Raw genomic sequence first — 16,020 nt, forward strand, 5'->3', positions numbered from 1 at the left:
TGTGATTCCCCTACTCTGACGTATCTCTTTAACTCTGTTTCTTTGAAAAAAATGGAGGATTTTTTTAAAAAAGAATTAAAATGAGACATTTATTGTATTAAAAACTCAATATAATAATGAAATAATGAAGATCAAAGAAGAAAGACACAAATCACCTTAGTTTTTATACCAATAGTATCTGGTGAACATGATTTCAGACATTTCTCTGTACAGATATACTGACAAGAAGGCAGTCTAGAGGGAGGAATAAATAAAAATAGACAGAAATTATTTTCAGAGACTATAATATGCCTTGCTGTGTTCACAGTCCCTAGAACAGTGCCTGGATCGTGGCAGGTACTCAGTGCATTGTTGATAAAATTAGATTTGTTGGCTCATTGCGATAAGACAGACCACACGCCAGAGGAATGGTGGGACATCTCACCAAACAAAGGAAAAGAAAGAATTATTATAGGATTTGAGGTGAGGGTGGAGTTTAGGTGGCTATTACATAAAGCAGAGTGTTGCTAGACTCAAAGCAAAGCAGGGCTGTATGTAAAAAGGTGAACATCAGATCTGGTCTGCAAAGTGGACCCAGGGTCTGTTTCCTTGGCTACTAGAAAGTTGAGAGATGTGGAATGTTGTGTTCAGAACCCCCTACCTGCAGCTGTTCCCCAGAGTGTAAATAGAGGACTTAGGAAACAAAGGGGCAAACTTGGTTGAAGAGTTGTTTAGAAGGCAAATCAGCAGAACTTGCTGACATTGGATGTGGAATGAGGGGAAAGAGTGAATTGAAATGTGACTCCTCAGTTTATGACTCCTGTGAGTGGGTAGCAGACCATGTCTTTACCCAGTATGGAACATATGGAAACAGTAGTTGGATTAGGGAAGCAGGAGAGGGAAGGGGTAAGATGATCACCTCACTTTTCTGTCTGTTGGGCTTCTGATTGCTGTGCGAACTCTACCGTACAGATGCACAGGCAGGAGGAGGTGCACAGGCAGGAGGAGGTGCTGGAAGCAGGGGTGAGCACAATAGATGCAGATGCCCGGGAGTCATTCTCATTGCTTATGGAGCCTGGAAAAGCACTGGATCAGGAGAAGAACCCCGGGAAGGTTACCCTACTTTTCAGAACTGGTAGGATGAGCCCACAGTAAGACCACAAGAGGACAGAGAGGTAGGAGCCAAAGCGAAGAGCTGCTGTGTCAGAGAAACTGGGAGAGGGTTCCAAGGAAGGGTGAGTGGTCAGCCATATCAAGTTAGTAAACAGACTCAAGGATGGAAGAACAAGTTGGTTTTCACAGCTGGCAGGTGGGTGGTAACCTTGACCCGAGTAGCTGCAGGGTGATTTCTCTGTGTTCAGCCATTACTAACCAGTGAGGGGTGGGAAGAATAGGGCTCCACCTTTCAGGAGCTCCACGAAGAATGGGAGGAGACAGAGCAGCGGCTGCCATGGGAGGCGGGGTCAGGCTATGGTTTTGAGCAAGAAGAGCTTCCAGTGATTCACTTTTCCAAGCAGTAAGAGTCAGGGCTTCACGTATACCTGATGAGATTTATGAGAAATATTTTAAATGTGTAAATCGTCTATATTCTTTTTCTGTACTGCCTTGAACGCTCCATCTCAGTACTTACTCTGCATCCTCCTTCCTTCCCCTTCCCCAGCAACACACACACACACAACACACACACACACAACACACACACAACACAACACACACAACACACACACACAACACACACAACACACACACACAACACACACACACAACACAACACACACAACACACACACAACACACACACAACACACACAGCCTTATACACTTGATTATATTATAATGACCATGCAGACCCCTCTTAGAAAGAATTCCCACTTGGACTGTACCCAGGAGGTATGGCTATGGGAAAGAGCAAATGAATCTTGAGCTCTGAAGGAAGGGCTAGTTGCACATGTATTTAGTCCTTCCAGACCAAACATTTAGGGAAAAAATGAAGTTTTTAAAAGATAAAACCAATAACAACTTTTATTTTTATTTTGTCCCGCAGAGGTGCCACCACCAAACTGAAGGCAACCAAACCACTCAGACCAGCAAAACCAGGGGAAGCTTGTGGGTCCGGTGAGCTCCCATCTCCATCAGGTGGTGGCCCCACTCTTGGATTTTAACCTCTGTGGAAATTGCAGACTTCCAGGAGTTCTGTGGGGACAGAGCAGAGGGGTAGGACAGTTAATCTCTACCTATATTTATTTTCTGTTAAGTGAATCAACAGTTAAGCCTGATACAAAAGTGCTCAGACCCGTTGCCCTGCTCTTCTGATGGATGGACCTGGCCGTTCTCCTAGTGGCCTCCTCCTCCCGCCTGCACAGCTCCTGTGCCTACAGCGGGCAGTGTCTCACACCAAGAATGGTAACAGGATTTCCCTGCCCTACATCATCCCCCATCTTGTGTCTTACGGGCAGGGCTCACACGCCTGAGTCCATGTGGCTGGAACGAGCCTGGGAGGACTGTCCTCTCTGATCCAAGTGAGGAACTAACAGAACGAGATGCACTAAGCACCCAGCACGTGCCAGTTTCTGTCCTGGGAGCTGGGGATGGAGCAGGGTACAGCAAGGCCAGAGTCTCCGCCCCCTCACAGACTATATAGGTTAGGTAAATACAACCCGGGTACTCAGAACAGTGGCCATGGATCCTTCCTTATACCAGAATTATGTGGGCAGCTGTTAAAATGCAGAAACCCTGAACCTGGCACAGACTTGCTGAATCAGTATCCCCAGGACCTGGGAATCAGTATCTTAAGGACTGTGGCTTATGGACCTGCACTCTGCAGTTGAAGAATAACCTCCCTATAGCTACATGGTATTCTCCCACATCTTCCAAATGATTCCAAGTCATTAAATGATGTCCAACATAGCTATAGTACAAAGGTGTGTTTTACTGTATTCTAATTCTTAGAAAACTGGTGTTCTAGATAAGTACAGGCATGCCTCATTTTATTGTGCTTCGCTTTATTGCACTTCACAGATGTTGTGTTTTTTTACAAGTTGAAGGTTTGTGGTAACCCTGCATCAAGCAAGTCTACGGGCGCCATTTTCCCAATAACATTTGCCAACTTCATGTCTCTGTGTCACATTTTGGTAATTCTTGAAATATTTCAGACTTTTTCATTATTATTATATATTTGTTTATGGTGATCTGTGGTCAGTGATCCTTGGTGTTACTATTGTTAATTGTTTTGGGGCACCACAAGCCATGCCCATTAACATGGCAAACTTAATCGATAAATGTTGTGTGTGTTCTGACTGCCCCACCAGCACAACAGTATTGAAATTAGGCCAGTTAATAACCCTACACTGGCCTCTAAGTGTTCAAGTGAAAGGAAGAGTTGCACATCTCTCACTTTAAATCAAAAGCTAGATGTGATTAAGCTTAGTGAGGAAGGCCTGTCCAAAGCCAAGCTGGGCATCTTGTGCCAAACAGTTAGCCAAGTTGTGGACGCAAAGGAAAAGTTCTTGAAGGAAGTTAAAAGTGCTGCTCCAGTGGACACAGAAATGATAAGAAACAGCCTTATTCCTGATATGGAGAAAGTTTTAGTGGCCTAGATAAAGGATCAAACCAGCCACAACATTCCCTTAAGCTAAAGCCTAATCCAGAGCAAGGCCCTAACTCTCTTCAGTTCTGTGAAGGCTGAGGGAGGTGAGGAAGCTGCAGGAGAAATGTCTGAAGCCAGCAGAGGTTGGTTCATGAGGTTTAAGGAAAGAAGCCATCTCCATAACATCAAAGTGCAAAGTGAAGCAGCAAGTGCTGATGTAGAAGCTACAGCAAGTTACACAGAAGACCTACCTAAGATAGTTAATGAAGGTGGCTACACTAAACAACAGATTTTCCATGTAGACAAAACAGCCTTCTATTGGAAGAAGATGCCATCTAGGAGTTTCATAGCTGGAGAGGAGAAGTCAATGCCTGGCTTCACAGCTTCAAAGGACAGGCTGACTCTCTTGTTAGGGGCTAATGCAGCTGGTGACTTGAAGTTGAAGCCAATGCTCATTTACCATTTCAAAAATGCTAGGTCCCTTAAGAATTATGCTCAGTCTCCTCTGCATGTGCTCTACAAAGGGAACAACAAAGCCTGGATGACAGTACATCTGTTTACAATATGGTTTACTGAATATTTTAAGCCCACTATTGAGACCTACTGCTCAGAAGAAAAGATTCCTTTCAAAATATGACTGCTCACTGACAATGTACCTGGTCACCCAAGAGCTCTGATGGAGATGTACAGGATTAATGTTGTTTTCATGCCTGCTAACAGAACATCCATTCTGCAGCCCATGGATCAAGGAGTCATTCTGACTCTCAAGTCTCATTATGAAAGAAATATATTCCATAAGGCTATAGCTGCCATAGATAGTGATTCCTCTGATGGGTCTGGGCAAAGTCAAATGAAAACCTTCTGGAAAGGATTCCTTTCTAGATGCCATTAAGAACATTTGTGATTCATGGAGAAAGGTCAAAATATCATCATGAACGGGAGTTTGAAAAAAGTTTATTCCAGTCCTCATAGGTGACTATAAGGGGTTTAAGACTTCAGTGGAGGAAGTAACTGCAGATGTGGTGGAAACAGCGTAAGAACTAGAATTAGAAGAGGAGCCTGAAGAGGTGACTGACTTGCTGCAAATCTCATGATAAAATTTTAATGAATAAGGAGTTGCTTCTCATGGATGAGCAAAGAGAGTGGTTTCTTGGGATGAAATCTACTCCTGGTGAAGATGCTGTGAAGATTGTTGAAATGATAACAAAGGATTTAGAATATTATATAAACTTAGTTGATAAACTAACAGCAGGGCTTGAGAGGATGGAACTCCAGTTTTGAAAGAAATTCTGCTGCGGGTAAAATGCTATCAAACAGCATTGCATGCTACAGAGAAATCGTTCATAAAAGAAGAGTCAGTTGATGGGGCAAACTTAATTGTCGCCTTCTTTTAAGAAATTGCCAGGGTCACCCCAGCCTTCAGCAACCACCACCCTGATCAGTCAGCAGCCATCACCATCGAGGAAAGACGCTCCACCAGCAAAGAGATTATGACTTGCTGAAGGCTCAGATGATGGTTAGCATTTTTTAGCAATAAAGTATTTTTAAATTAAGGTACGTACATTGTTAGACACTTTTTAGACATAATGCTATTGCACACTTTATACTGTAGTATAAACATAACTTTTATGTGCACTGGAAAACCAAAAACTTCATATGTCTTGCTTTATTGCAATATTCCTTTATTGCAATAGTCTGAAACTGAACCTGCAATATCTCCGAGGTATGCCTGTGGTGTGTATGGCAACTTTAGAGTTACTGGAACTTATCATTGTTCAAGCTTTCAGGAGCGACACCATGTGAAAGAACTCTCTGCAATGCTGCAGATGTTCTCTTTGCTCATCTATGTGGAGACACACGTATCTATTGAGCACTTGAATTATGGCTAGTGTGACTGAGGAACTAAATTTAAAATTTTGTTTAATACTAATACAAATTTAAATACCCACAGGTAGCTAGAGGCTACCATCTTGAACAAGGCAGCACTGTATTAAAAGGTGTTTAGAGCAGAGTGATTGGCATGGGCACATAACTCTCCTCCTTTTCTTAGTAATAGCATGGAATTCTGCATGTCCAGGCGGTCACTACCTCAGTGCCTTCAGCCTGTGCCCCCTTACGATCAGCCCATGCAAGTTAGCCTTTCATTCATGCTGGGATTGCACTGTTCCCTCAGCATTTCATCCTGTCCGTTGGTCATCTCCTGGGGACTGCAGCCCGCTCCTCCTTTTGTATCCAGCACCCAGAACCCCACACATGTTCGCTTGGCAGATTCCCCAGTGCTGTTCTGTTCCTCTTACTCACTTGAGGTTGAGCATTGTCTCAGGTTAGCCACAGCTGTGACATACTCAGGTCCTAAGTAAGATTCATACGTTGCTGTGTTCTGAAGTTCAGCCAAACATTTAGTGTCACTCCTGAACAGAAGGTCCTTGCTTTCTGAGTGGAACAAGCAAAAACTGCTCGGGCAGCTATTTCCATTTTTTCCAAATTCATCCTGTCAAATGGACAGAAAGTGCATGAGGACCTGTGGCAAAGAGCTGCTGGGAACACATGGATGGGATGGAGGAGACTGGAAGCTGGAAACCAGCCCTGGGAAGAAAGGGAAGCTTCAGAGGATGCCTCAGGATCCTTCCACATCCATCACCTGGCATTCGTACAATTATGGACCTCAAATCTGTGCTTCCGTGAGGCCCCAAAGTCCTCTGTAGGGTCCAGCCTGGTCCCATCCCCTTGGGGAAGTCCCTGCCTCACACCCACTGCTGACTTCTCTCATCTCTCTTCCTCACTTCATTGGCCATGGTCTTGGGGGCGGCTTCCAGGAAATGAGAGGGCAGAAGCATGTCCCTTTTAAGTATTATTGTCAAAGAAAATATTAAATATGAGCAACCCAGTGAGGAGGAGTACAGGTAGCTGTTAAAAGTTCATATTTGACTTTCATCTTTGATCCTATCTTGATAAGAGGCTCAACTCCTCCAGGCCTTCTAAGATCATAAGTGAAATAATGATTACAGAATGTTTAGCATTCCATCTAGCACTTAGGAAATGTTCATTAAATACTAATTATTAGTACCATTTACCTTCAGAGGACTCACAAAGGTATGCTATCTTAATTTTTAAAAGAAGAAAACCAATGGTGGATCAATAGACAGGAAGCTGTCACTGAGGGGAGGGTGGTGTTTGTGGGTGGAGGGGTCTTTAGGATTAAAATACTCAGGCAGTCTCTCTCCCCACAAGGCCAGCCCTGGGTTGGTTGTTTTCCCCAGAGGACAAGTTCCCTCAGGGTAGGTTCCTGGGTTCTTCTGCCTGTTGGAATGGTTCTTAGTCTGCCTAAGCAAGAGGAACACAGTCCACATTTCATGACTTGTATCTAGAAGGGCTGGGAAATAGGATCAGTCACCTTCATTTTAAAAAAAGGCAGAAGTGGGGCTTCCCTGGTGGCGCAGTGGTTGGGAGTCCACCTGCCGATGCAGGGGACACGGGTTCATGTCCCGGTCCGGGAAGATCCCACATGCCGCGGAGCGGCTGGGCCCGTGAGCCATGGCTGCTGAGCCTGCGCGTCCGGAGCCTGCGCTCCGCAACGGGAGAGGCCACAACAGTGAGAGGCCAGTGTACTGCAAAAAAAAAAAAAAGAAAAGAAAAGAAAAAAAAAGGCAGAAGTGGGGAAAATGAGGGTACCACAGAGCAAGGTCAGGGTCGAGCTGGAGGGCAGGTACTTGGACCCTGGGACACGTGCATCAGATGGGGTCTGATCTCTAGTGAGCAGAAGATATAAGCAGAGCGAGACCTGGGAGATCCAGTTCCACAATCCATGCCCTCCCAGTTCTAACTTCCAGGAAAAGAATGCTGGGGTAAGGGCTGGGACTCAGCTGGGAAATCCCCAAATAATCCACACGCACCCCAGAAGAAAGGGTTGGGGGCCCTGTCTGTGCCACCATACCTGCTGTTTCTTTAATATTTTGCGAACACAAGCTGCCTTATCTTCCCGTGAGACCACAGCATGATTCGGGGCTCGGGCCAGGTAGCAAAGCTCCGCATCCTTCACAGGCTTCCTGGATCCGTCGGTGCACAGCAGCTCATAATCCTCCTCCTTCAGTGTTTTTGCCCATGCTTCAGGGTTTTTTTCTGGGTACAGAAAAGGTGGGTCAGCCACAGTTTTGATCAAGGCGCACCTCACTGGGGAGATGTGACCAACCCACTGGCGTGTGGGGGGCCTGGACCCAGTGGCCAGCAGGGGTTACAGTAATGTGGAGAGGAAGAGAGTTACCAGGAATTCCCAGTCACCACTCCTTTCTATCTGCCCACGCAGCCAGGGGAGGGTGAACCACATTCTATGGATGATGTTCAAAATGATCTTCATTTCTACTAAATTCCAAAGCATTTGGATCTCCTGCTCCAGTGTAGAAAGAACGTGACCCTCTAAGCAGGTTTGTGCTGTACCATCTAGCACTAGCAAGCCAAAGAACTTTCCCCAGAGCCCTTTTGGAAGCGCCAAAGATTTTACTTTTATGAGTGAAATCTGGCTCACTCATACTAGTTCTATGTGGAATGCACGCATGCCTCTGTGCATACAGGTCCATATCCTGTTCTCAGCCCCTTGCTTCATCTTTTCTGTATTCTCTCTGAAAAACGAACATCTCACCCATTCTCAAGGTTTAAGCTCCTTCCTCCTAAGGCAATTCTCAAATAAGTTTTCCCGGTTTTTGCTTCTCTCCTAAGATACAGGATTGCAGTCTTTTTCTTAAATTTAATTTTCTCATTTAATTGAAAAACTAATATATGAATGCAGTATTTTAAAAGTTTATATTTATATATAGAGTAAAAATATCCCCTCTCCTACACTCTCCAAAGATACACTTTTGGTTTTTATAGAAAACTCCAAATTGCCTCCCTTTCCTCCCACCAGTACCTGCACATATCCTTGCTCACCTTTTAACATTTCTCCTTTCTTTTCTTACCCATCCCATCAACTCAACACCTTCCAAGTGAAATCCATGCTTATTCTCTCCAAACCCTTTCTGTTCTACTTAGTACTTTAAGCATTTACTCAGTACCATGTCCTCAGCCTTCTGCAAGACACAAACTTATTGGAGGGGGGAAATAGCACACATACCAAAATCAAAAATGCAGGGCACAGATAATAACATTTTGTATTTTGTGTAACACTCTCTAAACGCTGTGTGAGCTAGGGAACCAGCACAGTGAGAGCACATTAACTCAGGAAGGCTAGTTGGAGAAGGCAAGGTTTCAGGTGTGTCCTGTAACATGTGTAGGCCTGAGAGGAGGAGAGAGGAACGCTTCTCTGTGAGGGGATGGAGGGCTCCGGCAAGACTCATGGACAGGTACGTGCCCAGTGTTCCTATTGGGTGGAGGAGAACAGGCCCACTGGACCAGAGTCTTGGGCAGTCAGGCTATACATGCTCAGATCCTCAAGGCCCTAGTGTGGGATGGAGTGCGGCACTTAGGTAGGAAGAAAAGTGGGTCTATGAGAACTTATGAATGGAAATCAATCTTAATGTGTGAGCCTGAAATAGGACAACTAGGAAAAATGAGATGGGAGGTGATTTGGTCTGGATTAGGAGCAGTGGGCATCTAGAAGGGCATGATAAAAAATTTTCTTTCCACTACGAATAATGCTTGTTTACTGCAGCTAATTTGTAAAATGCTACATAGTTTAAGGAAGAAGACTTTGAAACCCAGTATAATCCCACAGCGTTCACCTTCAACATTGGTGCATTACTTCTAGTCTCTTTTCTAGACTCATGGTGTGCAGACACGTATCTATATAATTAGATCATACAGTCTCTATGCCTTTGTATCCTGGTTCTTCCATATCACCACATACCATAGAATTTAATGAAGACATACATATTCCGAAGAAACAGAAAACATAGTGATTGAGAAATTAATCTAGGCTCGACTGGCAGGGCATATAATAAAGACCTCCACGGGGACAGAGGCTGTGTGAAGAGGACTGGGTTTTGAGAGCAGTATGAGGAGTTTGGATTTATACAGGTTGAGGTTGCAATGCCGGTGTACTTGTACATAAAAATGACCACAAGGCAAACAGAGATCCTGGGACGTTATTGAGATGGGAGGTGGGCCATCCTCTATGAATTCCCCTCAGGAGGCAAGGCTTTTGGAGGCTTTGCAAAGAGAGTTGCGGCCTCGAGAGGGGAGCCCTACTTGGAAGGGTACAAAGAGGAATCAAGGGATGACAAAGAACCAGCCTAGGGTGACACTCAGGTAGCAGGAAAAAGGACAGCCCTTAAAGGAAAAAAGCAAAAGTAACAGGAGGGAAGAAAGAAAAATTAGCCAAACCAACTATTCCTTCAAGTACGTACTTAGCAACTTCTGTGTGCCATGTACTACGGTTGGTGTTAGGATGTAAGAAGAGGAAAAAAGAGCTCCCTGTGTCTATAGTTTATTACAGAATGTGATGAATTCAATAATAAGAGCAATATGGACAGAGGATTCTGTTGTGGGATGGAGGTGTGCCATTGGGGAAGGCGTCTTGGAGGAGTTGGTCCTGCACTAGTTCATTCTACATGAGCTGTTGGAGAAATTTGAGGTTGAGTAAAGGGACGTGAGGGAGGGAGGGAAGTAACAGCTGCCTGGACTCTAGGTGGGGAATGTAAGCAGTTAGTGATAGAGAGTGGGCAGGCGGAATACTCATTCTTACTGACATGTTTAACATTTTTGTCTTGTTTGTTAATGTCATGGCCGTCTAATATTCACCCACTAGTTTTAGTGCCCATTGATGATCCTTGCTTGAATCAGTTATTACTATCTTGGTTGTCAAACGATAGTTTTTTAACTTCATAATTACTTCTGCATCTGTAATTAGCATTCTGCAATAAGGAAGATGTTTCCCTTATACTCATTTGTTTAATCAGGATGGACTTATGCGTTCCTATTTTATTCAATGGGTTATTATTTCTTACTACTATTATTATTTCTTTTAAAGCTCAAAATGTCCCAGATTTGGCCAGTGGAGGGCTTTCACAATGGCTCCTATGTGCTTTTATACGTCCCATCTCTCTGAGCTCTTCAGCGTGATGTTCCAGGTTCACCTTATACTTTTCCTGCCCCAGCCACAGAATCAGCTATTTTTCCAAGGGGCCTTGGTTCCTTCTATTGGAGAATGGTTCTAGAAGCCAAGGTCTTGGTGCTCATTCCTACAGGGGTGCCACTGTCTGTATGTTTTTCCCAGTGGACCTATAATATATTTAAATATATATTGGACCTAGAAATATGAGAAATACTTATAAAGGACCTTTTGGGGATAACTCACAGAATTTGAATAGGGACTGTGGACGTGACGAGTATTAAATCCACGTTAGTATAAATTTCCTGATCTTGCTAATTGTAATGTAGGTATGTGAGAGAATGTCCTGGTTCTTAGGAAATGTGCACTGAAGTATTTAGGGGAAAGGAGGCACAGTGCCCACACCTGTAGGAAGGTTCCTGGGAGAGACTCAGGGCCACTGGGAAGCCCATGGTCCTTACCATTCTGCCTATCCAAGCGAACACTTCTCTCTTCACCAAACAAACAGGTTGAGAATCAGAGCTCTGGACCCTGCCAGAATCCATAACACTTCCACAAAGACATCCTGAACACAAGTGAACCAGCGACCCTGATTTATGGGGACAAAGGTTATGCACGTACCATCAGTGTTCTCTCTGACAGTCTGGTCCTTCACAAAGGCCACATCTCCCTTCTCAACCAGACACCTGCAGAGTCCCAGACAGGGAGAGAGAAGAAAAGAGGTCAGAGACACATCTGTCATTCAGAAAGGCCACCTTATAGATCCAGGGCTGGCCATCTGATATCAGCAATTGTGATGCCCATTTGATCACTAATCTACTGTCACTGATCTTACATATTACTAATGTAAGTAATAAAAAGAAAACAAAACCTCTGATATGCTTTGTAGTTATACAATCTCACTTCTACACACTAAATTCTAAATTCTGGTCCAGTTTCTCCAACAGAGCTACGTCCGTTTCCTAGCTTCAACACAGATATTAGAGGAGCAGTTTTCCCTCAAGGTGATTCCTTACTCACAGTCTCCTTGTAAAACTGTAAACTTGTGGGCTGTGAATTGTTCTTACTCTAACTCACAAGCTGGTTGTACCTGGAAAATTGGAATAATCTTTGTTTTTCCTTCCCTAGTGAGAATGTTAGTTACAATACCACCATCATTGTGAAGTTGATGGATTCATGAACTACTAAGTGACACAGGTCCAAGTCAGACAGGATAGTTAAAAACTAATAAGGTCGCAGAGCGCACAGGTGTCTGTTTAAAATGATAAAGACTCCATGAGCTAGAAGTGTAACCAGAGGTGTAGAAGTCACGCACTTTACTTTTGTATTGATATATTTTCATGGTTGTGGCACTTAGGTAGGAAGAAAAGTGTGTCTATGAGAACTTTCCTGAAGGAGAACTCATGAACGTATTGAGTGTTTATTCAGTTATGGTAGGGTTTCCTCACCTGGCACTGGTGACATTAGGGGCCAGAGAACTCTTTGTTGTAGGGTGCTGTCCTGCGCGTGTAGGATGTTTAGCGGCCTCTCCCAGTTAGATGCCCGTAGCACCCCCCAACCCCACGGATAATCAAAAACATCTCCAGACACTGCCAAGTGTCCCCTGAGCGGCAAATCACCCCCGCTGAGAACTTCTGACCTGTACCATACTGCCAGTCTTTGCTGTCTATGACAGCCAGGTCTGGAGACCGTGTCCTGGAGGGACCTGGATGCCTCTTCTCACAGGTTTCTACTTATGTTTGTAAATGTGACACCCTAACATGCAGGACTAATGGGATAGGAATGTAAGAATCTCACCCGCATTCCTAAAAAGGAATCTCGTCAGGGCTGGGATTACTATTATTTTTGTATGAGGATTGTAATACTCACCTGAAAGCCCCTGAATACCCATAGTATCTCTCATGGTTGTTGGGAAGACACTCCCTTCCCGGAACACCTTCTGAGCCAATGCACAGATTACAGAGACTGGAATTTCGCGGAGACCCAGGGGCACAGCCTTCACTGAAAAATTTATCTGTGCAGAAGGGTAAGAGAAAGTCAGCTCTTCCTGAGTCAATGTCCGTGGCCTTTACCGAACACATCACAGGTGTGGATGGCCCGGGCCAGGTAGAACATACTCGTTGTGTGACCTGCCATCCACTCAGGACCTGCCAGGGTACAGGCTTTGAAAGGAAACTTAACTGAGGCTGGAGCCACGGCAAGCCAGGCGGAGGGGATCCCATCGGCATCCAATGCTGTCTCACTCATGCAAGAGAGAGGCAGGATGGAAGCGATATGAAAGTTGACTAGAAGGGGTAAAACTGAAGGCCTCACTCCCTGAGTTGTGCCACTTGTTTTTGGTGTTTCTTTTCTCTGATATTTATGACAAGAACCTTTAACAGAACTTAGAACTCCAAGCTTGAGAAAGGGCTGGGGAATTTCACACACAGTTCAGCTGCTCTCCCATAGCTGTGAAAGTGCCAGGAGGCTCAGGAGAGCAGAAGTGCTTGCTGGTGGGCAACAGAACTCCTGCATGCGCCCCCCTCACACACACACACACACACACACACACACACACACACAGGACTTGCCTGTCTTTAGAGGCCCTCCTTTTGAAGTAGCTACACAGATTTGGAGGTGGCTGGGAGGCAGTGCTCAGGAAGTTAAAGAACATGAGACCCATGAAAAACCATGTCCATGGTGAAATCACACACAGAGTTTAGGAGGTGGAACTAAGCTCATACCTGAAGATCTTCAGAGGACACAGAGAATAAACTGCTTTCCACCCCTTTGAAGGGGCCTAGGAGCTGAGCAGTCACTTGGTGAGACTGCCAAGATCTTAAAGAGACCCGAGGACCCCCTCATACCACGGTGCCTAGAAAGCCCCGTGGTAGGGCTTGGAGCTGTCCACCCAATGGCCATTTCCCCTTGCTTCTTCGTAACAAAGATCAAGGTTTTTTTTTCTTTTAATTTTTTCTCCATTAATTTTTTATTGAGATATAATTGACGTATAACATTAATTTCAGGAGTACAACATGTTTCGCGACTGCGACTATATTGTGAAATGATCACCACAATATGTCTAGTTAACATCCATCACCATATAGGGTTAAAAATTTTTTTTTCTTTTGGCTAGGACTTCCAAACTGTGTTGCATAAAAGTGGCAACAGTGGGAGTCCTTGTCTTGTGCCTGATCTTAGAGGGAATGCTTTCAGCTTTTCACTGTTGCGTATGATGTTTGCTGTGGGTCTGCCGCATATAGCCTTTATGACGTTGAGGTATATTCTCTCTATGCCCACTTTCGGGAGAGTTTTTCTCATAAATGGGTGATGAATTTTATCAAAAGCTTTTTCTGTATCTATTGGCATGATCATATGATCTTTTTCTTCAATTTGTTAATGTGGTGTATCACATTAAAATTTTTTTTCTTGTGATGAGAACTTTTAAGAGCTATTCTTAGCAACTTTGAAATGTGCAATACAGCATTAACTGTAGTCACCATGATGTACATTACATCCCCATGACTTATTTATTTTATAACCGAAGTTCTTACCTTTTGACTACATTCACCCAATTTGCCCACCCCCAACCCCTGCCTCTGGCAACCGCCTATCTGCTCTCTGTGTCTATGAGCTCGGGTTATTTTGTTTTATTTTTGTTTAGATCCCACATATAAATGAAAACATATGGTATTTGTCTTTCTCTGCCTGACTTATTTCACATAGTGCCCTCAGGGTCCATCCATGGTGTTGCAAGTGGCAAGATTTCTTTCTTTTTTATGACTGAATGATATTCTATTGTGTATATATATAAACCACAATTTCTTTATCCATTCATTCATGATGGATACTTAGGTTCTTTCCGTGTCATGGCTGTTGTAAATAATGCTGCAGTGAACGTGTGGGTGCATATCTTTTTGAGTTAGTATTTTTGTTTTCTTCCAGTAAATACCCAGAAGTGAAATTGTTGGATCATGGGGTAGTTCTACTTTTAATTTTCTGAGCAAAAATCTAGTTTTATTTGGGACAGAAACATGCCCAAATAAACGACAACATTTTTCAGCCTCTCTTACAGCTAAATGTGACTATGTATCTAAGTTCAGGGCAATGAGAAGTTAGCTGAAGTAATTGGGCTAGAGTTCCTGAACAGCTTCTTTAACAAGGCGGCACATACTTCAAGTGCCCTTTCTCCTTGTTCCTTGAGGTTGCCTGGATCTGGATATAATGGCAACCATGAGTGACCTTGAAGATGGAGGCCTCGTGCTGAGAATGGTGCAACAGGAAGAGAGAGAAGCCTGGGTTCTAATGACAGTACCAGCCATGGGCTGCTGTTTCTGGTCTTTTTCATGAGAGAGAAAAGTAAACGCATATTCACTTAAGCCATTATGTGCAACTGAAAAGAACCATTCTGATCCACCTCCCAGCCCTACCGTTCCTTTTAGATATTTCCTTGAAGTTCACTAAACCATATTGTATTACCATAGAGCCAGGGCCACAGCATCTTGTACCATACCACACTCTTCCCAGTACACCTCTTCCCACCTGGCCCTGACAAGAGCACCCTCCCAGAGCTCACTCACCAAATTCACAGTGGTTAATATTCTTGTAGAGCAGACCCATGGGGATGTTCCAACCGGCGGTTCTGTCTACTGCAGTGTGGCAGGACTTCCTGCCTTTCAGATTGTTCCAGTTGAGATCAGTATCTGATTTCTTAACCACAGCCACAGCAAGGTACCCTGCAAGAAAGACACCCAAAAAGAGAGTATTAACACCCCTGGGCCCTCCAGAGTGTCTAAACCTGCCATCTCCCTAAGGAGTAGAATTATCCCAAACCATTCCTTCTCTCTTTGAAAGGGTCTTCCCAATAACTGATGGGGGGGGCGGATACAAGTCATTCCAGGAGGTGGAGATTAATCTGAAAAGCAAAATAGTAAGAATACATAACCATCAGAGCAATGGCTGGTGTATAACCCTTCCCCAAATGCATGAAGCTACTGACATAAACCAGCAACTCACCCGCCGCTGTGGAATAGCAGAGGAATGGATACTGAAGGGTACATTAGGAAAGAGTAGTAAATGAGCAATAAACCACAGGGATATTCTGGCCAGATAATTTGTGATAAGGAGAATACAGGTTTGCACCACAATAAATATGCAAAGTGGAAACTGTCAAAATCAAGTTAGCTGCCAGGATTAGCAGCAAATACAAGCTGATCTTTAAAACTGGTAATAGAATATCAGCTCATGATTTCAGTTTTCCAGTTTAATTCATTCAGGAAATTGTTTCCAACAGAAAAGACACAAATCTGATTGTTCATGGAATAAGAATGGTTCTATTTTCAGCTGAAGAGCGTGGTTCCTAGTATGACGGGGAGAGGCTGAAGGTTGTAACTGGGAAAAGTGATGAGGACACACTTGCACACTAATGGCTGGAA

At 44.1% G+C, this 16,020-nt stretch overlaps 1 protein-coding gene across 1 annotated transcript in view; it reads right to left on the bottom strand.

Moving 5' to 3' along the window:
- Positions 1-1,994: 1,994 nt before the first annotated feature.
- TF (transferrin) overlaps positions 1,995-16,020 on the bottom strand; it is a 29,543-nt gene continuing 15,517 nt past the window's right edge. The window contains exons 12-17 of the mRNA XM_060099681.1: positions 15,166-15,321; positions 12,476-12,620; positions 11,228-11,292; positions 7,499-7,683; positions 5,866-6,055; positions 1,995-2,171 (exon numbers count right to left, since the gene is read on the bottom strand). Coding sequence (XP_059955664.1) covers positions 2,137-2,171; positions 5,866-6,055; positions 7,499-7,683; positions 11,228-11,292; positions 12,476-12,620; positions 15,166-15,321 — 776 coding nt within the window. The 3' untranslated portion in view covers positions 1,995-2,136. The remainder of the gene's footprint in view (positions 2,172-5,865; positions 6,056-7,498; positions 7,684-11,227; positions 11,293-12,475; positions 12,621-15,165; positions 15,322-16,020) is intronic.

Source organism: Mesoplodon densirostris, chromosome 5 (genome assembly GCF_025265405.1).
Source record: "Mesoplodon densirostris isolate mMesDen1 chromosome 5, mMesDen1 primary haplotype, whole genome shotgun sequence".
Taxonomy (NCBI): Eukaryota; Metazoa; Chordata; class Mammalia; order Artiodactyla; family Ziphiidae; genus Mesoplodon; species Mesoplodon densirostris.